The sequence below is a fragment of the Ruditapes philippinarum genome, unplaced genomic scaffold, assembly GCF_026571515.1.
Source record: "Ruditapes philippinarum isolate M1 unplaced genomic scaffold, ASM2657151v2 ctg2258_1_1_1_1, whole genome shotgun sequence".
Lineage (NCBI taxonomy): Eukaryota > Metazoa > Mollusca > Bivalvia > Venerida > Veneridae > Ruditapes > Ruditapes philippinarum.
In genome coordinates, this window is record NW_026854154.1 from 20,997 (window position 1) to 48,317 (window position 27,321).

At 33.5% G+C, this 27,321-nt stretch overlaps 1 protein-coding gene across 1 annotated transcript; it reads right to left on the reverse strand.

Annotated features, from left to right (window-relative positions):
- Positions 1-2: 2 nt before the first annotated feature.
- Positions 3-26,853, reverse strand: LOC132739152 (uncharacterized). The gene is made up of 8 exons (XM_060726806.1): positions 26,602-26,853; positions 17,808-18,800; positions 16,775-16,901; positions 5,568-5,733; positions 4,196-5,231; positions 3,629-3,746; positions 2,567-2,721; positions 3-1,600 (listed from the first exon to the last, which is right to left on the reverse strand). The coding sequence occupies exons 2-8, from the start codon at positions 18,779-18,781 to the stop codon at positions 1,489-1,491; spliced, it is 2,688 nt and encodes an 895-aa protein (XP_060582789.1). The 5' UTR covers positions 18,782-18,800; positions 26,602-26,853; the 3' UTR covers positions 3-1,488.
- Positions 26,854-27,321: the final 468 nt, after the last annotated feature.

Genomic DNA, 27,321 nt, shown 5'->3' on the forward strand with positions numbered 1-27,321 from the left:
TTACAACAAGATGTTAATTACTATTTATAGCTCTGGTCACCATTTTGTGCAGCGGAGTGGAACGTGCCGGCAATATTCTGAGAATTTCATTGAAATCGGACCATAAGTTTAACCTGTGAAAGCCAGACAAGATTTTATTTTTAACAGCTCTAGCGGCTATTTTTTGCAGCGGGGACGGAACTTGACGGCGATATGTACAACTAGGGATGATACAGATCACTCTGAAAAAAAAAAAAAAAACCAGCGGTTTTAGAGATGAAGGGCAGTCAATTTTTTTCTATTAATAGCTCTGCCGGCCATTTTGTGCAGCGGAGTAAAATTTGACCGAAATAAGCACAACTAAGGATGATACTGATCACTCCGGTGAAGTTTCACTGAAATCCCCCTAGCAGTTTGGGAGAAGGAGCGCAGACACGATATTTCTATTAATATCTCTGGCGCCATTCTGTGTAGCGGAGCGGAACGTGTTAGCGATATATCCAACTAGGGATGGTACTGATTTCACTGAATTTCCCCCAGCAATTTTGGAGATAAAGCGCGGACAAGATAATCGGACGGACGGACGGAAGGAAGGCATAAAAACAAAAGTCAAAATCAGACTAAGAGCAGGATCTATGAAATAATGGTATTATTTTCACCTAGTAAACAGAGACAATGGTCTGTTGAGCTATATGTGATTAAAAAAATTAGAATAACACACTAAATCACACACCTGTTCACTTGGCCTTAAAATTATGTACCAATTAATCAATGTGCCTGGTTACATGAAATACAAAACAATTTGCAATCTTGACAGCAGTGCTGTTGTAAATTTTAGATGCTTTGTAATTAACTACACAAAACTTAGGTCTTGAATATATAACTGAACTCTGATCGATATGTACAATACCATCAATATAGCACACATGACAAATAAATTCATGAACCATTCAAATAAATAATTTCTTATTTATACAATATAGAATCATGTCACAAAATGAAAGTAAGATGTACTCTAAATAGAACAGAACAGAACATCTTAAGCCACAAATTAGAGTTTCGAAACTTATGTTCATATAGTAAAATTGCAATTCAGTAATATTACATAAAATACACTCAAAATTCTGAGTTGTAGAATCCATATATTTACAATACATTTGTATTATGTTAAATGGCACTCTAATGACAGGACTAAAAACACTTTTAAATTGATATATGTAAACATAAAGTTTATAATCCATAATGTATTCAATCAAGGAAGTGTAAATGTTAAATGCGTATGATAAAAATCTGTCATCAATTTACTTAGCAGAATGAAAAAAAAAATGAAAAAAATGATACCCCTGATTAACAAGCACAAGGTACAATCTTCATGAATTATTTGGTCACAATATGAAAATGAAATCACAGTGTAATATGTCTACAGGTATAAACATGAAGACTTGTCTATACTTCTGTCTAATTTATAAACAATTATTTACAGAAATGTTTTAAGATGTTGTTATGTTTTCAGTGTTTCCATAACAACAATGACAGTGTGGTAAAAGCAATGAGGACAACATTTGCCATAGCAGCATCTGCTCCAGCTATTCTAGAAGATGTGCACCTCAATGTGTCATATCTGAAAGAAAGACAGATTTCATTTCACTACACATTGCAGTGTCAAAACTCGTTCAAATATTTTTAGTAGACAAGTATGTGGGCAGGACATCCTTATGAAAACACAATACCTTTTATTAATAAACAAAATGAAAAAAAAAAAGATACATAGAAAGATCATAGAGCAAAAACACAAGAGCGATCAGTAATCACATGTGTCGCCTCATGATGGCCAATTTCATGTTGGGACAACATTTGTGACAGACGGACAGACAGACGGACAGTGCACAAGTAGACTTGGTACTGATCATTCCTGTAAAGTTTGGATAAAATTGCACCAGTAGTTTATGAGTAGTCCGGACAAGCTTTTGCATATCTGGCAACACACAGAAAAAAAGACCTTTTTATCAAAGGGCCATAACTCGGCCAAAAAACATTCAACCGCAAAACCCGTGCAATATGCGCAAGGACTTGAGCTACAGATCAATCCTGTAAAGTTTCATTGAAATTGCTTTAGTGGTATAAGAGAAGTAGTCCGGACAAACTTTAAAAATAGAAATTATTAAAGGGCCATAACTCTGACAAAAATCATTGTTCAAACCGGAAAATGCTGATAGTATGCACAACTAGATCATTACTGTAAAGTTTGGATAAAATTGCACCAGTAGTTTATGAGGAGTAGTCCGGACAAGTTTTGTGACGGACGGACGGACAGACAGACGGACGGACAGACATACAACGGAGAAGTGATCCCTATATGTCGCTACTACTCCGTAGATGCGACACAAAAAAGCCAATGATATATTGGATTTAATCATATCTTCTTTTTATTTTTTAAACACCTATCAGTAATATCAAAGATCATTAACGATTTCAATCTTACAACAAGCAGATTCAAAGTTAGAGCATAACATCCCCTAACAAAAGCACTTTTGTTGATGCTAATTTTGAATTATCATACACAAATCAAATGTTTAAACTTATGTACCTGTTCGGCTCACCAAGACTTTTCTTTGAATACTCATCTTCCATTGTCTGACCGTGAAAGAACCATGAGAGGTCAGTAAATGGATAAACGTAACCTTGACGACACACACACTTGTAAGCACCTTGCTCAAACCCTTTGCCTTGCAGAGGCACACACTGGAATCATATAAAGGAAATTAAAGACTCTTTACTATTTAAGAATAAAATCTACACCAAAAGTTACTACTGCATAATTGTTTTTATCACAACGAAGAAACAGTTATAAACAGCCACATGGTGTCCAATATGTTACTCTTGGATGACCTAAAGCTTCTGTAATGTTGCCACAGCAACAGTCTAGTTTTGCCATCAGAGAACAAGCACAGTGACAGTTACGTGACTATAATTAATCTGCCAGTGCCCAGACAAGACTGCTCAATCCCTCTTTTCTTCTGTGTTAGCCTGCACACTGGTGGTATACTCTTGTTCTCTGATTGTCGCAGAATATATATCTGCTATTGGATTTGTAAAATATTTACATTTAAAGTACCTGTAATAAATACTTGAGTTCAGGATGGATAAAAGAATGTAGAAATTGGAGATAATAACTATTGATGTTTCTGTATATATTTATAGACATATCTATATACAAGAATTAAACTCATCAACTAGAGTATTAATAAATGAATTTGAGAGAATTTGCAGCAGCTCGAGTAGGAAAATGTAGCCTGTTCATAGAATTTAGTATCCTGCAGGACAAGTGTCCCTGAAAACATTTTACAGTCCCTGATATAAATTAATCCACGTGTCCTGATAAATATCTTTACAGTTACCTTTATACAACAAGATGTTGATATATATAGAAATTTTGTCTGTCTACATATATGTTCATTTAAATCGCATTCATTTAAAACAATTACAATTAAAGTTACACTTATATCCATTTGTACATAAGAAAATACCCAAAAACTAGACATTTTTGAGATTTAACTTCACAAATTAAGGGCAATTCATCTGTTACTGTCTAAATGAACAATTCATATAATATTATAGAAACTTTAGAACAAATATATTTTGGACTCACATATTGTGATCTGAAATCACATTTTGCTGTATTTTTGAAGGCATTGGCCACATAGATATCTGCTGGACATTGGTTAATGTCAAGATATTTCAACTTGACGTGAATTCTTACCACTCCCCTGTAATATTTAAATAACACAATATTACAAAACTAATTCTGGTGAATTTAAGCCTGTTTCCGTTCACTTATATTTATAGGATAAATTGCAATTATATACATGTAGAGTGTATCGTTACTTTTTTATTTTTAAATCTAATTCTTCCTATATTCACATCAAATCAATTAATTTAACTGCAGACAATTTTAAATCATTCCAGAAACGAATTTAATCATTAACAGAATATAAATTAAAATGAATAAACGTTTGTATTTTTTTAAATCTGATCTGACTTTAATGTAAGAATTTCTTGTATCAAATTAAACTGTAATTCAGGGCGGAGTCCGTGTGGTAATTCTGTTCCGTCTCTGGTCGGTTTTAATAGTAACTTATACTATACAGATTAACTTCCTTGTCTGATGTTCTGGCAATCTATTTTGAACCAAACATCTATACAAACATAAACTTACTTAAATTCTATCTGTGACTTGTCGCTGTTTAAACCAAAAAAAGGAACTGTGTAGGTTGACACCCAGTCATCAATATAACCGTCACACTTGAACTCGGGTCTAGACCATTCACCATCTTCATAGCTGGGTGCGCTATATGTGATTGGATAATGTTCAAATCGGATGGAACTTGTTGAATTAGGACTGGAACGTATCATTTGTTTGTAAATAAACTTCTTCAGACTGTGGAAATTCGTCGCCCATCTTTGCTTCATTTTTCTAAACCAAGGCTCATCTATGTATCTATAAGCTGCGATTCCTGCAGAATCTATGGCTCTAAAAGCATCAAGACCATCACCAGGGTTCTGTATTCGCCATGAGAATGGTCCAAAGAATTCTCTGGTGATTGCATTAGAGTATCTTGGATCTGTAGTAATAACTGGTGGGGAAACTTGGAACTTGTACTGGTCAAAGTAGGCACCAGCACCAAGGACCTTGAAATCACCCATAGCCGTAGCCAAAACTTCACCAAATATATGGGTCTCATTCAGTCCTCTGTCTCCTTTAAGATTACCAAATTGCTCATATTCAACGTTCTGTAAGTAGTTACTAAGGAAATGTGATAAACGTAGAGCAGTTCTACCTTGAGCCTCAAACTGTCTCTCCACACCATATCCAGCATCACCAGGTAAATAAAGTTCAAAAAATTCCTTTGACCTGCAGCTTTCTTTAGTCACATTTAAGAACCTCTGTCGAATGTTAGACATTTTTTCCCATGACTCGTACTCAAAGGCTTCTCTCTTCTTACGAAATTTCTTTGTCTCGCCATCATATCGTCTTACAAACTGCTTTGTATAAGTTGCTGTCACATATTCTTTATTACCATTGGCACTGCGACGCTTTCTGTTGGCAACCAGTCTAAGTTTAGGAGAAGCAGACTGCTCTAACATTGGACTGGTAAGTAGCAAAAACTCATCTTTCTTAGTTGCTGTATACAATGTTGATCTTTTCTTTTTACGTACAAACTCTGGCATCTTATTTGGTACAACTTGCATCCCTTTCATAAAAAATTATGTTAATATACATCAATTGATAAAACATACACTAAAATAAGTTAACATAAAAAGAAGAAAACTTTGTAATTTAACATTTGTACAAGTAAATTAATAGCGAGACTTTAAAATTCTGAAAATATCAAAAACCATTATATAATATACAGCTCGAACAAAACTTTTTAGTAAACCTTAATTCTTTCACCTAGAAGCCTTCCACAAAAAAATAAGAGTCATAAATCCTTACTCCTATATAACAATATCTCTCTAAAATTGAAACTATTTAAAAAATTCAGAGGACAGAAATGTAAGACAATTTGATATAAACCACATAAACTTACCTTCAGCTTTGAGACAGTCAAATCCACGTTCATATTCATCCAGTGTAGCTCGCTCAATCTCCCATCCCTGGAACGGACCATCATGAGACGAAGGGTAATAGTAACCTGGTAAACACACACACTGGTAACCACCACGACGGAACCCAAAACCACTGATAGGCTCACACTGAAACACAATTACATAACAAGTACCTCTCTTTCTTCACTGACAACAAAATAGTTACTTTATCACATTTTAAACCACCAATTGTTGCAACAGCAAAAAGCAAATTGTTCAAAACACTCATTTTTAACTCAACAATGTCATAAAACATTGATAACAATTATATAAACATTGAATTAAGAACTAAAAGTTGTAAAACAGGCTGTCATTGTTGAATATTCTATTGACATTCAAATGAATAAGTCAGTATATATAATGAAAAATGACAGATTTGTCCCTGTTCTGAATATCATAATAAAAAAACTTATAAGCAATGCATAACTTTCTTTATCTTGAATGTAGCGAATTAAATTAAAGTATTTACGCATTTACAAATATTTTACAATGCCTTGAAAATTCATTTATGCTATTTAGTTAATTATCAACATGTATTTAACTATTCGTCTGCAAGTGGTGCCTTTGCAACAAGTGTAGATCAAGATTAGGCGGCACAATTTTGTACAGACTGATCATGATCTGCACATTTTGCTACTAAGTCAGTACATAATATTTTGAAAATTTCCTTAAAAAAGATAAATTAACTTGACTTATGATATTGAAATATGAACAAATACATTTTACATATTAAGTGTGGTAGGGGTTAAAACATACTGTAGTAATAAAAATCTAGATAAAATTTACAATATATTGATAACATTCTTAAATAGCCGAATTAATTGTTTATGAATTCCTTTATATTATTATATGATTTAAAAATAAGGTAAAAATCTTACATACTCAAGTACCTTATTTTTTCCTTAATTTTTTTTTGCAACAAACTTTAAAATCTAAACGTCTTATTTTCCATTAAAAAGAATAACGTTTAAAATGTGACAGGCTACAATTTCCTCTATTGATTTTCTTCTCTACCCTTTTTAAACCAACAAGAGGGCCATGATGGCCCTGAGGTCGCTCACCTGTATATAGGCTCCGGAGCTGGGCCAGTTTAAACCCCAGGGCTTTTATTTGAACAGACTCGGAAGAGTCACCCATTAGAAGATGTTTCACAATGTTAAGTTTTTACTACACACATATAATGAAAAACAACGATCTTACCCCCCCCCCCCAATTGGCAGGGCCAATTTTAACCCAAGGGCTTTTATTTGAACAAACTTGGTAGATGTCAGAATAATCAAGATACATGTATGTATCTTACAACGAGTTAATATTTCCCTACAGTGATATATTGTTGTAGATGATTCCTACAGTGATATATTGTTGTAGATGAAACAACGAGTTAATATTTCTTTACAGTGATACATTGTTCCCTGCGGTCTGGAGACCGCAGGGTATTGGTACGCGTTTAACTTTTGAAGCATGGAGGAGCACGTGACCTGTTTTCGGTACATTGAGGAGCATGTGATCTGTAAACCGTACATGATTGGTTAATTGACCTTTTCGAAAACCTAGCTAAATATCGTTTGCCGGTACGTTACGGATTTACATGTAGGGACTTAGTCCGAATTAAACCGATAAACACTTTCCCCAACTAGCAGACGACCGACTTTTCTTATCAGTAGGTTTTCGAGTAAGGGGGCAGGGGACATATTCGAATGATGGCCCCGGTCATTTTTTTTAATAACTCAGACATGGTTTTTTGAAGGTACTGATAACTTCTGATATTTCTCTGTCATTGTAATTCTTTCTTGTTTGTGTGTAGTAAATGAGATATATTTTTGGGTTTTTACCCGAAACTAAGCATTTTGGTAGCTTTGTATGTATTTCTGACTCTCCAAATGGAGGTGAAAAAGTTAAAAATCAAGCTTTGACAGTTGGCGCCAAACAAGTAAGAAATTTCAGATAAATTTTGTGAAAAATCTAAACGTATGACAGACACTTTATTTGTCATTTCTGAAAATGCCATGGCACGACTGCGTGTTACTGATATTTTTAAAGGAATCAGGCGGATTCCGGAGTATGCTGCACCTTCATGAAGATTGTCCATATTGGTATATTTTAGGTGTGATTTTGGCTGGGTGGGGGTAAATATAAATTGCTGTCAGTCATTTTTTGAAGGAGCAATGCATACAAACTATTATTTTTTTCAATGTTTGTCATATATCATTGAATAATGCTGTGCAACTGGTTATCTGCCTGTGAAACATATTTTGAAATATTTGGAATTGTGTTTCTGGTCACACTGAAATACAAAATTTTTCATTTTTAGGTCCCCTGCCCCCTAAAGATAACCGGTTGTGTATCTCACTATATAAATCGTATGTAAAATGGGCTGATATGGTAGGTTTAACAGTTAATTTATATACTTTGGTGTCAAAAGATATGAAAAATTATATGTGACAAAGCTAAGATCCCAAGCTTTCCATTGATGTAATAATTTTTAAAATCGGACATTTAATCACAACAAACTGGCGGTTTAAAAATGGCTTAAATTGTATTGTTTTAGCGTATGAGATACCAATTTTACTCGAAGATAAGGGAATTAACTCGTATTTTTTCACTCGATACACCTCGGTTATTTACCTAGTTCATATGGGTGTATTAAAAACAAAAAAACTAATACGTGATATTTCTAATTTTCTATAATTATTTTACCGTTTAAGGTGGAAATGTTTGTAAATTATCAATGTATCTTTAATATCTATCTCAAATTTTGCAAACAATAAATTGTTTATACTGAAAATCTACAAAATTAAAATATTCGTAGTGGCATCTGCCATAATAAATAGAGATATTTGCTACGTAAACTTGTGTGTTTACTTTATTTATTTTTTGCTCGGAATTATTCATAAAATGGTAGGCCTATTTAATCATTTTCTTAAAAAGAAATAATTGTTTTATGTTCGACCTTCTCCGATCTTCAACTGTCACCTTCTTCTATATTGATCGTTTATTCAATTGTCAACTATATTCCTGATACAAACGTTTATTTATCCCTCCTCCCAATAATGTTGAAAATAGTTAAATGAAATATATTTACATCATTAAAATGTTCACCGCAGGAAACCATTTTACTTGTTTTGAATAGAGTGTAAATATCATGTTTAAACCAGTCGCTGTTTAAAGCTAGCAAACATGCGCGTTTTGAGAGAGATTTTACATCACGCTGATAGTGTGTAGCGGTTATTTTTTTATTGAGAAGAGAATTTTGTTGTTTTGAAGGGATTTTTGTTGGTTTGTTGAAGTTGGTTGAATATAATTGTGGTGATCTTTATTGATCAGGGTTTATTGGTTGTAATTAGTTGTTTTGGTTGTTGAGTTATATCTGTTTGTGAAGATATAATTGGTTGATATTGGTTGAAAGTAAAAAATGTCTGGTCAAGATATATATGTAAATATTGGGTGCTTTAGTTTAAGTTGTTTTCTGATGCTGATTAGATTGTGTGAAGTTAATATTGTTGGATGAATGTTTGTGGTTTATACTGTATCTTAGAGTTGTAAAAATATTCATTTTTTGTGTTCTTCATTTTGTGGTGATTTTATTGTTTTGTTTGGTCATAAGTTGTTTAGAGCTTGGGCTCGCCAGGTGTCTAGTATTGTTTCGTATTCGTGCATTTTTTGTAGAAATATAATCGGTGATGAGTTTCATTATCTTTCGAATGTAATAGATTTTCTAATGAAAGAAGACAATTTATAAAACCATATTTTTATAGACGTCCTAATATGTATAAATTAGAACAACTTTTTACAATGAAAGATTCGCCTGCATTTTATAAACTATGCAAATTCTTAATGATTATTATAAGAAATGTAAGAATGTAATCAAATATTTATGTTTTCAATTTAAAGTCAGTTGTTATTGTAATGTTCTGAGATATAGTTTTGTTTTAATGATATTCACTTACCACTTTCTTACTATACAGCAAATGTCCTTTATACCTCACATATACTTTTTTTTTCATTTCTCCTAAGACTAAGTTTTTGCTGTACTTTTATAGTATTAAACGATTAATCACTGGTTTATTTCATGAATCATCTTTCATTTCAAAATTTGCATTTTAGAAATAAATACAAGTATAGTAAATAAGCATTTTGTATGGAAGTTAAAATATTACTTTATCTATTTTACAACTTTTATGACAAATTATATCACATTTATAGCTACATTCTCCTAGTAATAAATATCTTACATTTTGTTCAAGCAGTATTTGAATGTTGTAAAATTCAGGTTTGCATTTTCTTAATAAGTAAAAAAAAATTGTTTCCTAAGCAAAATATGCATATAATTTAATAATATGTAATAGATATGTTGATATTGTTTAGTAATTATATTCTGATCTCAATTTGTATAAATGCCTAGTTAATTTTTTTGACATTATCCTCATATTACATGTTGTATGCATGTTTGAGTGAATAAAAGATGTGTTGTTGTTGTTGTTATAAAAGACGTATACGTGAAAAGATATTACGTATAAGTGGTTGATAAATGATGTGTGTTTGTTTTGGGTGTAAATAATGATCAAAGTTCTTTGTTTTGGGTGTAAATAATAATCAGAGTTTGTTGTTTAAATGTATATATTGATTTGAGATAGAAAAAGATAAAAATACCTAAAAAAATAGTGTTAACTAAACAATTACATGCTAGTTTTCCAACTGAGAATATTTCACTTTTATGTCAGGCGGTGCTGCCCAGCTCCCATATCTTGGAAATTGCTTCTAGTATTTATTACTAAATCTTTCCTTAGATTAAATAACATCAAGGCAGACATTTCTCCTGACAGTGGACACCCATAAGAAGATGTTTCATGCTAAACATCTTAGCTCTAACTCATTGGGTTTTTTAAAAGAATATTTTTATGTTTTCACTATACACATATAGTTAAAAACAATAACATCCCTGGGGCGGGCCAGTTTTGACCCCAGGGCTTTTTTTCTGAACAAAATTTGTAGGCACTTACTAGAAGATGTTTCATGCCTTATCTCTAAACTCTACCTATTTTTTTTTCAAAGAAAATTTTTAAGTTTTTGCTATACACATATATAAGGGAAATCAATGACCCCTGGGGCGTAGCCAATTTTGACCCAAGGGCTTTTATTAAAACAAACTTGGTAGACACCCATTAGAACATGTTTCATACTAAATATCTTAGCTCTAGCTCTTTGAGTTCTTTAAAAGAAGATTTTTTAAGTTTTTACTATATGCATAAAGGGAAAATCAATGACCCCTGGGGCGGGGCCAATTTTGACCCCAGGGCTTTTAGTTGAACAAAATTGGTAGACACCCATTAGAAGATGTTTCATGCTAAATATCTTAGCTCTAGCTCTTTGAGTTCTTTAAAAGAAGATTTTTTTAAAGTTTTTACTATATGCATATAGGGAAAATCAATGACCCCCTGGGGCGGGACTAATTTTGACCACAGGGCTTTTATTTGAACAAACTTGGTAGACACTCACTAGAAGATATCTCATGTCAAATATCTAAGCTCTTGCTCTTAGGGTTTTTTAAAAGAAGATATTTAAAGTTTTTTCTTGCGGTTGCCATGGCAACCAGCGTTCTGTATGGAATTAAATTCTTTGAACAACTTTCTTAAGGCTTTACACAAGGAACATCCCTGTGAAGTTTCATTATGATCTGCCTTATGGTTTCAGAGGAGATGTCTTTTAAAAGTGTGAACGGACAACGAACGACGTAAGTGATCCTAATAGCTCACCCTGAGCATATGCTTAGGTGAGCTAATTATAATTGCTTTGCTTTCTGGAAAAGACATGATTTTCATCTTTAGCTCTATAAATGATGGGTAATTGTAGAAAATTATCTACAGGGACATGTTATTATTTCAATTACACCTGATACTTTCACAATCCTAAATTTACATGAATTATTAAGCAAAATCAAAACATTTTCATGTCCCTATTATAACTAAAATCTTGTCCAATTAACATATTAACAAATTAATGCTTACAATTATAAAACAAATAATTTCATGTAATTATACCTTTGGTACACAGAAACAAGCTTCCAAAATAACAATTTCTACAAACATTATATTAGCCGAGTCATGACAAAACCAACGTAATGCGTTTGCGACCAGCATGGATCCAGACCAGTCTGCGCATCCATGCTGTTCGCTATCAGTTTCTCTACTTGGAATAGGGTTAGAAGCGAACAGTATGGATCCTAATTAGACTGCGCGGATACGAAGGCTGGTCTGGATCATGCTGGTCGCAAACGCATTACGTTGGTTTTGTCGTGATGCGGCTCATATCTTCAGGAGATGATCGGAATCAATGCTTTAATAAGCTAAAAAAACATTTCCCAGAAAATGTAATATATATAGCTGAAAAGCAATTACCATAAAATTACAGTTAAACAAAAAAACAACAGACTTTAAGGTTCATTAAAAAATTGTACAGTAAAAAGCATCTAAATATCAAATAAGATTAATTAAATTAATACTAAATTTTTACCAGTTCAAATGATTCCTATATATTTCTATAAACCTAGTCAGTAAGAATTAACTTTAAAAGAGTGGCACTTATATAAGGGCTCTTTTTATACATGTGGTTTATGAAAAAAAACGCAATCAAAACCAAATCAATTAAATACAAACTAGAAATGTGTCCATAGGACACGGGTGCCCCCACCGCGACACTGTTCTGGCAATCTTTTTACTAAGTCAACTCTACAAATACTGGATAAATCCAAAAGCGAAACCCCAGGTGCAAATCTAAAATATGCTGAGCAACCTGCCCATAAGGTTTATTGATTATGTCAAATCCTTTTTGAGAAACTTGCGACACAAGTTGAAAATTGCAAAAATTTTCTAAGTGAAGGGCAATAACTCTAAAAATACTAAATAAATCCAGACGAAAATACCTGGTGCACAACTGCACATGCTGATCAATATTCCTGTAAAGTTACATGACTCTAGGTCAAATACTTTTTGAGTTATGTGCGACACATGTTGAAAATTGCCAAATTTTACTAAGACAAGGGCAATAACTCTGAAAATACTAATAATATCCACACGAAAATACCCAGGTGCACAACTACACATGCTGATCAACATTCCTGTAAAGTTTCATGACTCTAGGTCAAATACTTTTTGAGTTATGTGCGACACAAGTTGAAAATTGCAAAATTTTACTAAGTCAAGGGCAATAACTCTAAAAATACTAAAAATATGCACACGAAAATACCCAGGTGCACAACTACACATGTTGATCAACATTCCTGTAAAGTTTCAAGACTGTAGGTCAAATACTTTTTGAGTTACTTGCGACACAAGTTGAAAATTGCCAAATTTTACTAAGTCAAGGGCAGTAACTCTTAAAATACTAAAAATATCCAGACGAAAATACCCAGGTGCACAACAACACATGCTGATCAACATTCCTGTAAAGTTTCATGACTGTAGGTCAAATACTTTTTGAGTTACATGCGACACAAGTTGAAAATTGCAAAATTTTACTAAGTCAAGGGCAATAACTCTGAAAATAATAAAAATATCCAGACCAAAATACCCAGGTGCACAACTACACATGCTGATCAACATTCCTGTAAAGTTTCATGACTCTAGGTCAAATACTTTTTGAGTTACGTACGACACAAAAGTGAACGGATTGACGGACGGAAGGACGGACGGACGGACGGACAAGGGTAAATCTAAATGCCCGCCACTAACGTGGGGGCACAATAAAACAATCTCTAGTGTAATATAATCACAGTCAGGTTAGCATTACCAATAGCCCTGAAATGTTACATTTTAAATGTATTACGAAGTTCTATGTACTTTACTTAAGCACCATTTATTGATCTCTGCAAATGAATTTTTACCTTATAAAATGTAAATTCTTCTGCTGTAAGTTAATTCAAATAAAAATGATGTCAAACATTTAATATTTATTAAAGATTTTTAATTCATAAACTGTTTGCAAAAAATAATTTAACACACAGTATGTACACAAAAAAAACAAAAACAAATAAACAGAATTATATAATTTTTAAAAATCCTGACTTTAAAACTGGTGAAAAAAAAACAAGTACAATATGTACAATGTATGTATAATTCTGAGTAACCCAAACAAAAATTGCACATTACAGTATATGTTAGTGATCTGATATATAATTATATTTATCTTCAACATTTACAACTTGATAATTTGGTCAGTCATAATGTAGTTTATGAATAACTTGCCCTAAATACCTCACATATAGAACAAAAAAGTTTATGTCCTGATCAACAATAAAAATTAACATTTCTATTTGTTTTGTATTTTATAATATTTTCCTGCTTTTCTCCCTTTAAAATTCTTAATTCATGATGAAAATCGTTTTACACAGGCAAGATCTTATTAGAGAAAATGATGGCAACAGATTGTTTTCAGCCATAAATGTACATTTATAGTTTCTACTAGAACAGTACATGCAATCTTTTTGTCCCAACTCATAAAGCAATGAACAATAAAACTGAAATGCAAAGCTTCCTTCATTAAAAATCATTTACAACAAATGGTTCAATGATAGCTTGCATGGGGTAATAAATTGTTCTCTTCAAAACCGCATAATTCAGTATAAACTAGAAATGTGTCCATAGGACACGGGTGCCCCCACACTTAACTGTTTTGTCAATCTTATGACTTTAGGTCAAATATTTTTTAGGCTACATGTGCCACAAGTTGAAAACTAAAATTTGTTTATAAGTCAATGGCAAGAACTTTACAAATACTGAATAAATCCACAAGCAATCTACAAGGTGCATACGTTCATGGCTGACCAACATTCTTGTAAACTTTCAGACCTACAGGTCAAATATTTTTTAAAGTTGAAAATTGCAAAATTTATACTAAGTCAAGGGAAATAACTCTGAAAAAAACTGAAAACAATCCACATGCAAAACCCCAGGTGCATAGCTTCACAGTGATGTTGATCATTATTCTAGTAAAGTTGGTTGATTCTAACTCAAGCACTCGGGGAACAAATAACACAACATAATGGAACGGTTTTCACTAAGTCAAGGGCAATTAATCTGACAAAACAGAATAATTCACATGTTAAACGCCAGATGCACACCATCACATGCTGAGCAACATTCATGTAAAGTTTCATGACACTAGATCAAATTCTTTTTAAGTTACGTGCGACACAAGTTGAAAATCGTAAATTTTTACGAAGTGAAGGGCAATAACTCTAAAAATACAAAACAAATCCACACGAAAATATCCAAATGCACAACTACACATGCTGATCAACATTCCTGTAAAGTTTCATGACTCTAGGTCAAATACTTTTTGAGCTACTTGTGACACAAGTTGAAAATTACAAATATTTACTAAATCAAGGGCAATAACTCTACAAAACAAAATAAATCCACAAGCAAAACCCAGGTGCACAGCTACACATGCTGAGCAACATTCCTGTAAGGTTTCATGACTCTAGGTCAAATACTTTTTGAGATTTGTGCGACACAAGTTGAAAATTGCAAATTTTTACTAAGTAAAGGGCAATTAATCTAAAAATACTAAATATATCAACACAAAAATACCCAGGTGCACAAATACACATGCTGATCAACATTCCTGTAACTTAAGTTTCATGACACTTGGTCATATACTTTTTGAGTTGCGTGCGACACAAGTTGAAAATTGTAAATTTTTACTAAGTCAAGGGCAATAACTCAATAACTACACATGCTGATCATCATTTCTATGGCGTTTCATGAATATAGTCAAATACTTTTTGAGCTACGTGCGACACAAAAGAGAACGGATGGACGGACGAAATGACGGACGGACGGACAGTGGTAAATCTGAATGCCCCCCACTCCCCCCTGAAGTGGGGGTAGAAAAATATTTCTGATTTCATGAATTCATTTACAATGTTAAATCAATCAGAAATATTTAATATTTTGACATCATCACATTGTTTACATTCATTTATATTTACAATTATAACCCAGTAAATAAATACTTATTCTATATAAAAGATATGTCTTCAACTTTGAGGTTCGAGTGGCTCTTGTTGTCCTGTTGAATTTAACTAATGCCCTGTTGAGCTTATCCTTTATGTTAAAGTCTTAGGGATTTCAATATCATAATCTAAAAATGTTCTAACAGTATAGAGTCGGATGGCTATATCAATTTTGGTCCCAGCAGATATGTACATAACTGTAGCTAGATAAATATATCATATTAAACTACCAACAGACTCGAATCTTGATAAAAATTGATACAGGCAAACCTCATTTCTTGTATTGGGCTGCCATTGCCATTACCTGTGCAGGGGAGGTCAGGTAAATATAGAACAATCACTATATAGTCATCAAGTTTCTAAGACTATTCAGTATTCTCATCATTAACTATTGATAGTCAATATCCAAAACAAGGTTTACAACCTTATGATTTGTATTATTAATTTGCAACCACTAGATTAAGTATATAGTATTGGCATACTCTTTCATAGCAATAATCGTTTTGATCGCATTAAAAAGTATAGGTTTTTATAAGGATGTGCCAGAACATACATATTATTATAAAAATTGATATGCCATAAAATTTTATTTAGAAATGGTAAGTCGGGTATCTTTACCAGAACTTACTTGTCATTGAAACATTTAGATGGATGTATGACTGACAATTTAATACTGATTCTGAATAATAAATCACATCATTATCAGGTGCATTCATTTTGCCATGATCTTTCATGTAAGACAAGGTGAATCAGCGAAATTACCAATCCTTTATTGTTACATATATTATAAGCAAACTCATCGCATATGTAATGAAAATGTAATCACTCAAGTATGTTTTTTTATTTATTTGCAACCACTAGATTAAGGACATAGTATTGGCACACTCTTTCATAGCAGTTTCTTTGTTCACATTAAAAAGTATAGGTTTTATAAGGATGTGCTAGAACATACATATCATTAAAAAAGTTGCTATGCCATTTAATTTTCTTTAGAATCACAGCACCTATGTAACATACTCATTGCAAACCAATACTTACGATCGGAGTTTCACAGCATCTATGTAGAAATACTCATTGCATTCCAGCACTTACGCCTGAAATGCAACATAAGTGTTAACTAGTTTAACATAGACTTACCATTGTAGTTTCCCTGCATCTATGTGTTCCAGCAAACATGTTTGGAGGATCATTTCCTTCCGAGAAAGGACACTGATTGATATCAATACGCTCAAACTCTCCATCTATTCCTACCACAGCTACAAACCTGTATAATGTAGAAATCATGCAGTTCTCTAATGATATAGTACTAACTTGAGTTGTTTGAAGAATAAATTGTATAAATAATTGCATGTTGAACAATGCCAGTTGGTAGATTCTAACTCAAGAACTCAAGGTACACATAACACATTCCTTGGAATGGTTTCTTCTAAGTAAAGGGCAATAACTCTACTATACTGAATAAATCCACAAGCAAACCACCAGGTGCACAATTGCATATGCTAACCAACATTTCTGTAAAGTTTCATGACTTTAAGTAAATTACCTTTGGAGATAAACACAACACAAGTTGGAAATTGCAAATTTTTAAGTCAAGAGAAATAACTCTACAGATATTGAATAAATCCACAACCCCTGGTGCACAATTACACACGCTGACCAACATTCCTATACAGTTTCATGACTCTGGGTCAAATGCTTTTTCAGCTACGAGCGACACAAATTAAAACATTTGAAATCTTTTACTAAGTCAGGGCAATAGCTCTGACAAAACAGAATTAATCCACAAGAAACACACCAGGTGCACAACTTCATATAATTAACAACATTCCTGTAAAGTTTCATGACTATAAGTCAAACATTTTAAGCTACGTGGGACACAAGATGAAAATTGTAAATTTTTACTTAATCAAGGACAATAACTCTACAAATACTGAGTAAATCCATAACCTAACCTCTGGTGCACAACTTCACATGCTGACCAACATGTCTTTAATTTTCATGACTCTAGGTCAAATACTTTTTGGGCTACGCCTGACACAAATTGAATATTGCAATTTTTACTAAGTCATGGTCCATAACTCTGACAAAACAGATCAAATCCACATGCAAAACACAAGTTTTAAGCATACAGAAATCTATTAATGTTTCTTGAAGTTAAAATAACCATTACCTAGGTCTCCTAAGATGGAGCCATGGTGAGTATCTCGGCATGTAGTCAACCACAGGAGCAGACATGGTAGTAATCCAGCGATTTGATCGTCCACAATCAAAGTATGGCTTTGTGAATAGCACAGGTAATGTAATATCAGTATCAAACTGACCAGGTTGTGGCGGCCCATAAAATGGAATTCCTTCAAAGTCATCTTTTGTAAACTTGCCAGTCTGATTGGAAAATTTTATTCCAACCGAGTATGTGAATTTACGTAAAGAGTCTTTGTAGCCAAGATTATCTGGCCACCAGAAAAGTGGCTTTCCCTGTCGCGCATCTGTTGGGTCGTACTCATATCGAGTATAAGGTGCGTATTTGTATGATTCAGCTGTGTAGTTTGGATCTCTACCTGTTGCGTAGTCTTCAACATTAATTGTTCTATTTGTGGGTTCACGTAACCAATCTGTTGGTTCATTATAGTCATCAGCTCTCCATGCTCTTGGACCAAATAAAGAGAGAGTACTGTTAAAATCAACTGTTGTATACCAATTTGGGTAAGTACAATTATTGTCAAAAAGTAATGATGAGCCGTTGACCCAACCCGGAGATGCAGATACATCGGCAGCAGCCGACATATACAGGTACATCAAACCTGGTTGATGTTCAAAGTCCTTTGATGTGTTCATTCTTTGATAAATAAAACTGTAATAGAAGTCTCGATGTAAAGCCAGATTATGCATGTGTAGAAGCATAGATCTATTGGCAAAATACACATTACTGAGCAGTTTGTTATATACGGGTACATGTGACACTGACTCCTTTGGTAACTCTAGCTCTGACCGTGGTTTTGAGTGGCAGTTTTCTGCTGTTACTGCAGTCATTCTGTCCATTATTTCATCAAATTTATCTTTTTTCATCCAGGAAAAGGGTCCAGCATCCACTATTGTTAGAGCTAGTAAGCCCCAAAACAAAAATGCTTTCCTCAACGTATCCATTGCTTACACTTCTATGTACCTGTAATTAGAACATACATAAGTTTGAATACGTCAAAACACAATAATTTCCAGTTTCGTTTCTTATGCTGTCTTCAAAATAGCGGACTAAATGTGTTCAATTATTCAAATCATGTTGAACACTTCCGTTGGGACATTGAAGGTAAAAATACCTGTTACATGTGAAAAAGATAAATGTTTGAATTAATCAAGTATCCGAAATGACATTTCCATAAATCAGTCGAACAATCACGATGTGTTTAAACGCACAATAAACTTCGTATATTATTTCAATAATGAGTATTTAATGCGAAATATACATTTACCCCGTTGGTTGCCCTTTATGGATGCGGCATCGACTGATCTTTCTGGTGAAAATGTTGTCAAATAAGATTACAGCTTAAACATTTGAAAATATAACAATATAAGACAATTTTTCTGTTGTTTTTTCTTCTTTTTTAAATTGAAAACCGTTTTTTTTTTAACCCAGAAAGCGTGACCCACTTGTGTAAACGTAGGTGGCGTACATGCGGAATTATTCGGCGCGTGGACAGGTGTAAACAAACGTCCCAGGTTAAGTCTCGTCAGTGTTTTGCCAGGGGGCGTACCTCGGCTTATTTTTGAGAAAACGCAATAAAGACATGCCACAACGGCCCGGACGTCCGGAGCTGTCCCAGAAATAAGATGTCTTTCCCAGAGGCGTCCCGGAGATGATTTATGTCCCAGTAAAAATAAAAATCTGAAATAATCTACTATGCAGCCAGAAATTTTACATTTTAAATACTTAAATCTCACTATCAAATTATTATTAATTATATATAAACGCAAATAACGAAACGATCACCCCGTTACAGCCTTGCAATAAACAGTAGTTTACCCCCTGTGGCTTCCTTAGCAAAGGTGTCATAAACTGTAATTAAAGCAGCACGCTTCCAGATTCATGCTTATTTTCATGAAAATTTTGAAAATGTATTTGAATGTGTAATATTGTGAAGAAACCAAACGGAAGCAATGTACATATTATCAATGGCAATTACAAACCACGTAAATTACCAAAATGTGGTCAAAATATGCATCAATAGCCCTACTGCGTTAGAAACGCAGTAGGAATATAGTTGTAAATACTGAAAAGTCATCGTTAATCGCACATGATATGTAAAGTATTACTGGAATATTGAAACATTTACTTTTCCTTACAATCTAGTACATTTTTCTCAAGTTTGATTTTATTGAAATATTTTGACTCAACTGGCCAGCATGAATTGAATCAGCCTCCAGACAATCATGTTCTCCACTTCGTGCTCAAACACCGTGAAAATTACATCTAAATATGAGGTTATTGGCGTCCGCGCCGAAGCGCGGCGCCCTTTATGGAATGAGAAAGGACGACAGCAACTTCTCGAGCCTTTTAGTCGGTCATAATAAAAGCCGATCATTCCGAGGGTGCTTCATTATTAATTAAAAGTGAAATGTCGCGATATATACAATGAATAGCGAACTGGAGAATTTCGCAATGCAAACATTTTCAAATGAAATAACCTTTTCCGTCAATAAATAGCGCTCTTCGGGTTTTTTTATTTATCATTTTGTAGTTCTCAGTGGGTTATTATGGTATGTTATTGTTGTACATCTATCCGAAAGATGAGTTGATGACCTAAACATTCCGAAAATCTATTTTTAGAGGGATGTACTCCTATCGGTAATTCCCGGTCTCTCCCGGGATTTACTAGTGTCCGACGAATAGTATTACACGTTCATCGTCCGGTCTCTCCCGGTTTTGGAGTAGATGTTTAATATCGTTACAGAACAGAACAAATATTTTACAGATAAATAAGCTTTTTTTTCCAAAATGAATGTTTGTCACTTAGTTTGGTTACACACAGATCAACTCTCGAATTTATTTATTATTATTATAATTCGAAAAAAAAACACCAACAACAATAGCGTGTATCTTGTTTTTTAAAGCATATGTCTTGATTCAAAAACAATAACTGTGCTAAAGTAATAAAAGCTGTAGGTTCGTTTGTTTAGCGCTGTGTACGCGTCTCACTTCATATTCTTTACGTGGGTCAAGTTCAAGTTTTTATGTAAATATGTTATATGTATACAGTATCACAGGTGGCAGTATCAGTGTTTGGACACCCCAGCCCTATCTGCCCCTGGACTCCTACTACAACCCTGAAAAAAAATAATTCAACACTCTAAGGCTTACTATAAGGTACCAAATACAAAACCACCGATGAAATTATATAAAAAAAAATTTTTTTCCACTATCAAAATTATAGTTATAGAAAGGTGAAAAGCCTACTATATGTTCATTTGCCAAACAATGTGGAACACGGAAACGACGATTTCCCGTGTTCCACATTGTTTGGCAAATGAACATATAGTAGGCTTTTTACCTTTCTATAACTATAATTTTGATAGTGGAAATTTTTTTTTTATATAATTTCATCGGTGGTTTTGTATTTTGTACCTTATTGTAAGCCTTAGAGTGTTGAATTATTTTTTTCCGGGTTGTAGTAGGGGTCCAGGGGCAGATAGGGCTGGGGTGTCCAAACACTGATACTGCCACCTGTGTACAGTATATGATCACATAACTTTAGATAGGTTACAATTGTTATGGTACTCTTGAACAAAGTTTGTGTAATAAAGTCATTATAAAAGTGTGAGCTACCTTGTCAATAATTTAATTTTTGCATGCGTTTTACGTATTAAGATACATGTAGGAGTATGTCAAGCAAAACGAGTATTTAGTTTAAACCGTGTAACGTAGCATATTTGAATGATGTCACTAACGCCAAAGAAACATTATAAATCAAGTTTTCATTATCCAATAATAATAAAATTTGTCTTTAATTATTCAGAAAAGAACGTATTTTGAGAATCTTTGAAAATGTCAAATTTGGCGATTATGTTGGAAATGTCATGTCACGGCTCATTTGTTTGCTGATCAATTTCCACCCCCCCCCCTCAAAATGAAAAGTGTCCCGGAATTAAGCCTAAAAATTATGGCATGTTAATAAAGTTACGAAAAAAACCCATCAAGTTCATATATTGAATGTAACAGGAATCGCACGAAGTCTAAAGTGTGTACTGTCTTTATTTCCTTTTAAACAAGTTTCTTTCCTTGTTATTTACTTTTGTTTCATCATAGCTTAACATGAAATATAATCAATGAAAATATGCTTTAAAATGATCCGTAAGTCGATAAAATATTTTAGTGGAACAAAAAATTAAATTGTATCCACAACCAAAATGTAGTATCTCTCGATCATTTAGGTCTCTTAAAAGATATTTAAATGCGTGTCAGGTAAATACGAAAAATAATTTTTGTCTTTAACAGTTTCTTATTTCAACTCTACAGTACTCTTTCATTCATTGAAGGATTTAGATCTACTGCTGTAAAAACAAGATGGCGCAATTTTTTTCAGCTGTACAAATAATGTGATTTTTCGCATTTACAACTAGTTCCTGAGTATGAAACAGTCAAATAATTGACTAATTTGTAAAAGGTACACATAAAATGAACTGATAAGACTCATTGATGATCAGTATTGACCAGTATTGTCCATTATACATGTACTTATTGAGCATCGGTCAGCGAATGACTTATTGAAGGCATACCGCCATTCATCAATGGGAAGACGTAAGCGACAGAAATCGTCACCGGCTCAAAAACCCTTTACCAAAAAATACAAACTTTCCAAAGTAGACACCGTGAGTAATATCTCAGCTGATAGTGAGAAGACAGACTACTTTGAAGCTCTTGAGGATATTGACATTCCATCATTACATACCCCACCCATTACCCCACCCAACATCAACTATTCTGCAAATATGAAATTCAGCCAAGAGGATATCAATGAACTGAGTGCTAAATTAGCCCCTATATTGATAAAAGACCTTAAATCAGCACTGAAAGAAGAGGTCCTGAAGGAAATTAGACACGAAATTCGTGAAATAGTACACAAAGAGACACAAGAATTTCGAGATGAAATTTCTAAACTGAAAGCTGAAATTAATTATTTACAATCAGAGGTCAAATCTGCACATGCAAAACATGACGATTTTGAACAGTACGGAAGGAGGATGTGTTTAGATATCTCTGGAATTCCAGGTGATAGTGGCAAACCGGACGAGAATGTTCAGAAGAAGTTTTTAGACCAAGCAAAGAAGGTTGGCCTGGCCCTAAACGAACCTGATATTGACAAATGTCATCGTAAGGGAAAGCCTGTAAATAGTTTTAATCGCAAGGTTATTGTGAAATTTACAAACTCTGAGGCTCGACAGAGAGTTTATAGCGCGAGGAAGAGATTAGGCGATGGTACTTTTGTTCAGGAAAATTTGACTCCATATCGCGAGTATCTAGGTTATGAGGCAAGAAAACTTAAACGGGCTGGCCTTGTTACAAAGACATGGGTGGTCGGATGTAAGATATACGCTCAAGTAACCGGGGAAAAAACGGGCAGACAGATTATGAACATGGATGACATCAATGCAATTAGTGATAAGTAACCGATTTTGACAAATGTCAAAAAATGTAAACAATCTTTAGTGCACTACATAGTGACCTTTGTTGACATAATGGCTGATCACTCAGCCGTATTACTACCAGTGATAACGGTAATTAGCCAGTAATTAGTCAATAAAACATAGGCGGATATACTAAATATAATGAGCTGTCATCGGACACTCGAATAGGATATGCCTAATTATCCCCCGCCGAAAAGGCGGCGGGGGATATAGAAATAGTCTCCGTCCGTCCGTCCGACCTTCCGTCATTCCGTCAATCGCAACTACTCGTCCCTTTCCGTCAGTCTTCGGATAAGGACCTCGAACACAATAGTAAGAATACACAGAACGGATGCGGTATTCCGGTCTAACCTACGCTAAGAAACTAAACATGTAAACAAATAGTAATTTAATGCTGGGAGTTGTTGACAAGTTTATTTCCAATATATGTAGTTAAAGTCCACCTAAAATAAGTGAATTCATAGGTAAAAAAGCAAACAATACAATATTTACATATTTACTAATATGGATGTAGAAACCGAAAGTACAAAGAACCAACCTGTTGACATTTAGTTGGATTTGTTTAAAATTGAACATCAGTGGGCATATTTAAATTACAAATTGTTGTCAGGCATATTTTCAACCAGAAGAGTACCGGAACAGACATTAGATGTCAAATATATACATTCGTTTTACATTATACATCTGTAAACCACGTGGTAGAACTACTTTCAATCCGTATTGTTTCCGAGGTTATTATAGATAATAGCCGAGGCAGTTCCGAATGTCATTCCGTCCGTCCGTCCTTCCGTCCGACATTTTTGTCCGGAGCATATCTCTAAAAGTATTTGAGAAATCAACTTGAAACTTCATAGGTGGATAGACCTCATTGAGGAGGAGTGCAGTGCACAATAATGATAACTGTACCCTGCATAATTTTTGAGTTATTGCCCTTTGTTATTTTCAAAATTGATTTTTGTCCAGAGCATAACTCCAAAAGCCTATGAGATATCAACATGAAACTTCATAGGTGCATAGATCTCACTCAGGAGGTGTGCAGTGCACAATAATGATAACTCTACCTTTTTATAATTTTTGAGTAATTGCCCTTTGTTTTTTTCATACTTAATTTTTCACCTGAGTGGAGCATAACTCAAAAAGTGTTTGACATATCAACATGAAATGTCATAGGTGGATAGACCTCATTGAGGAGGAGTGCAGTGCACAATAATGATAACTGTGCCCTGCATAATTTTTGAGTTATTGCCCTTTGTTATTTTCAAAATTGATTTTTGTCCAGAGCATAACTCCAAAAGCCTATGAGATATCAACATGAAACTTCATAGGTGCATAGATCTCACTCAGGAGGTGTGCAGTGCACAAGATTGATAACTCTACCTTTCATAATTTTTGAGTAATTGCCCTTTGTTTTTTTCATACTTAATTTTTCACCTGAGTGGAGCATAACTCAAAAAGTGTTTGACATATCAACATGAAATGTCACAGGTGGATAGATCTTATTGAGGAGGAATGTTGTGCACAAGCATGATAACTCTTCCCTATACAATTTTTGAGTTATTGCCCTTTGTTCTTTTCCATGCTATTTTGTCCAGAGCTTATCTCAAAAAGTATTTGAGGTATCAACTTGAAACTTCATAGATGAATGGATCTCATTGAGGAGGAGTGCAGTACACAAGAATGATAACTCTACCCTGCATAATTGTTTAGTTATTGCCCTTTTTTATTTTTCAAAATTAATTTTTGTCCAGAGCATAACTCAAAAGGCCTTTGAGATATCATTATGAAACTTCATAGGTGCATAGATCTAACTCAGGAGGTGTGCAGTTCACAAGAATGATAACTCTACCTTTTTATAATTTTTGAGTTATTGCCCTTTGTTATTTTTCATACTTAATTTTTCAATTCAATTTTTTTCTCAAAAAAGTATTTGAGGTATCATCTTGAAACTTCATAGGTGGATCGATTTTACTGAGGAGGGATGCAGCACACAAGAATGATAACCTACCCTGCATTATTTTTCAGTTATTGCCCTTTGTTATTTTCAGCCATCAGTATTCACATAGGTTTCAAATCTGTAATCACTATAGCCATCAGTTTTCATTACCAAAATACCTCTTAAAATGGAATTATTCTGCTGTACTACAAATACATTCTTCCAATGAGCAAACACATTCGGCGGGAATGGCCATGTTGACATGGCTCTTGTTTAGTTAATTGATGGGCATGTCATCACCTAAGCGGGGATTTGTATAGTCTGATTTTATTGACCTGTCAATTATGAATACATTACAGGACTCATTTAAATATTCGATCCCACTTCGATTTGGTCCGTGTAGTTTACGAGAATTAATGTGGAGTATATTAGTCATGGATTGAAAGTCACATCAATTAATGTGAAGGTTTTCGTTAATTCACAATAGCACAGTCGGTAAAGAGAATGCCTGATTATTGAGAGGTCTGTGGTTCGATCCCGACTGTTGCCACTAGTACTCTTTCTTTATTTTTGCAGTATATTTTAATGGAACAAATTTGTAGTGTGTTTTACGGCATTGAAAGACAGTTATTGATTTTAATCCGTTTTAATTTTTTAACATGAATTCTTAAACATGTTATTTAAATGAGTTTAGAATAACAAAATTTAGTAAAACATAATAAAACAAAACGAACAATATAAAATAATCATATATAGCATCAATAATGCTGAAAGTATTAATAAGAAAAAAAAACATGGACCAACGCGGTCTCGAACTTAAAACACGTGTGGCAGTTAGATTATACATCCGTGCCTTACCCTATTGCACTATAACGCTGAGTTCTACAAATTAAATTAAATTCCATCGTACAACGTACATCTCACGGAACTTACCGAAAATCTACCGAAGTTTAATATACTGTGTGCATCGACCGTGTTATCAGTATGTAATTGACAGGTTAATAAAACCAAACAATACCTATAGCGTGCAAACATAATTGTTTATTTAATTGTTAGCTGTCCGGAAACGCATATTTTCATTTATGAATTATGAAGGTATAAAGTTTAAGGCGTATAATATTTTAGTTTTTAAGGTTAGCAAAAATAATAAATTTTTCAGTGTAGTTTTTGATGTTAAACAGACTCACTCACTTAGGTTAAATTATGCTAAATCTTATAGAATAATATCTTATATTAAATAAATACATATATCTGACGTTCATAAACTTGATATTGTGTTGACTTATTCATATTGAGTTATTCAGATCTGGGCGTTACACTACAAAGAATGACCTGCATAGTGAATAAAACGTACCTGTATGATTTTCTATGAGCAGACGATTTATCCAGATGTATCCTTATTATATTGTCTAACTGTTTATAATATTCTGCACATTAATTCCAATCCATATATTCATTTGCACATTAGCTATTAGTCTATATATTTCTTCAGTAGCATTATGAATCTAACTAATTTCTCAATTAATTCATAAAAAGATTATTTCATTTCATGAACAGTACATTTTTTGGTAATACACATGTTCAGTACCCATGAAGCGCGCGATTAGTTACATAAAGAGAAGTAACTCGTTCATCTTTCACACAGAAAACTGGTTATTATGTCAATGTAAATTTACATCATGTATTTTTCACCATGTCAGGTTAAAAATGTAATTAAATTATGCTCTGTTTTTCATTAAATTTTTACTGATAAATATAATAATTCAGTTTTAAAGATTGCGAAAAAAAATGTATTTAATAACCAGTGAAGTATTACAGTCTATGAAAACGATTAGATTTCGTTTTGTTTATAAAAGATAAGTATTACAAGATTTTTTAGGGCCGTATGTAGATTTTTGTCAAATAAATGTCAGTCTGTACTTTTTGGTTGTTTGTTTGTTTGTTTGTTTGATTTGTATTGTATGCTTGGTGGTTCCTTGTTGTTATTGTTTGTAAAATTTTCTTTCTTTTCTGATGCATGAAGTAATCTGATTATTAGCTAGTTTGTAAATTTCTTTGTGCTTAGACCTAGACT

Bases quoted from the DNA above. Each gene is read 5' to 3' on its own strand.
- LOC132739152 (XM_060726806.1), bottom strand. From the start codon at position 18,781: ATGGATACGTTGAGGAAAGCATTTTTGTTTTGGGGCTTACTAGCTCTA. The intron at 3,747-4,195 runs GTAAGTTTATGT...TAAATATTACAG, and splicing joins AAGTCACAGATAGAATTTAA to GGGAGTGGTAAGAATTCACG. The intron at 1,601-2,566 runs GTACATAAGTTT...TCTTTCTTTCAG, and splicing joins AGTCTTGGTGAGCCGAACAG to ATATGACACATTGAGGTGCA.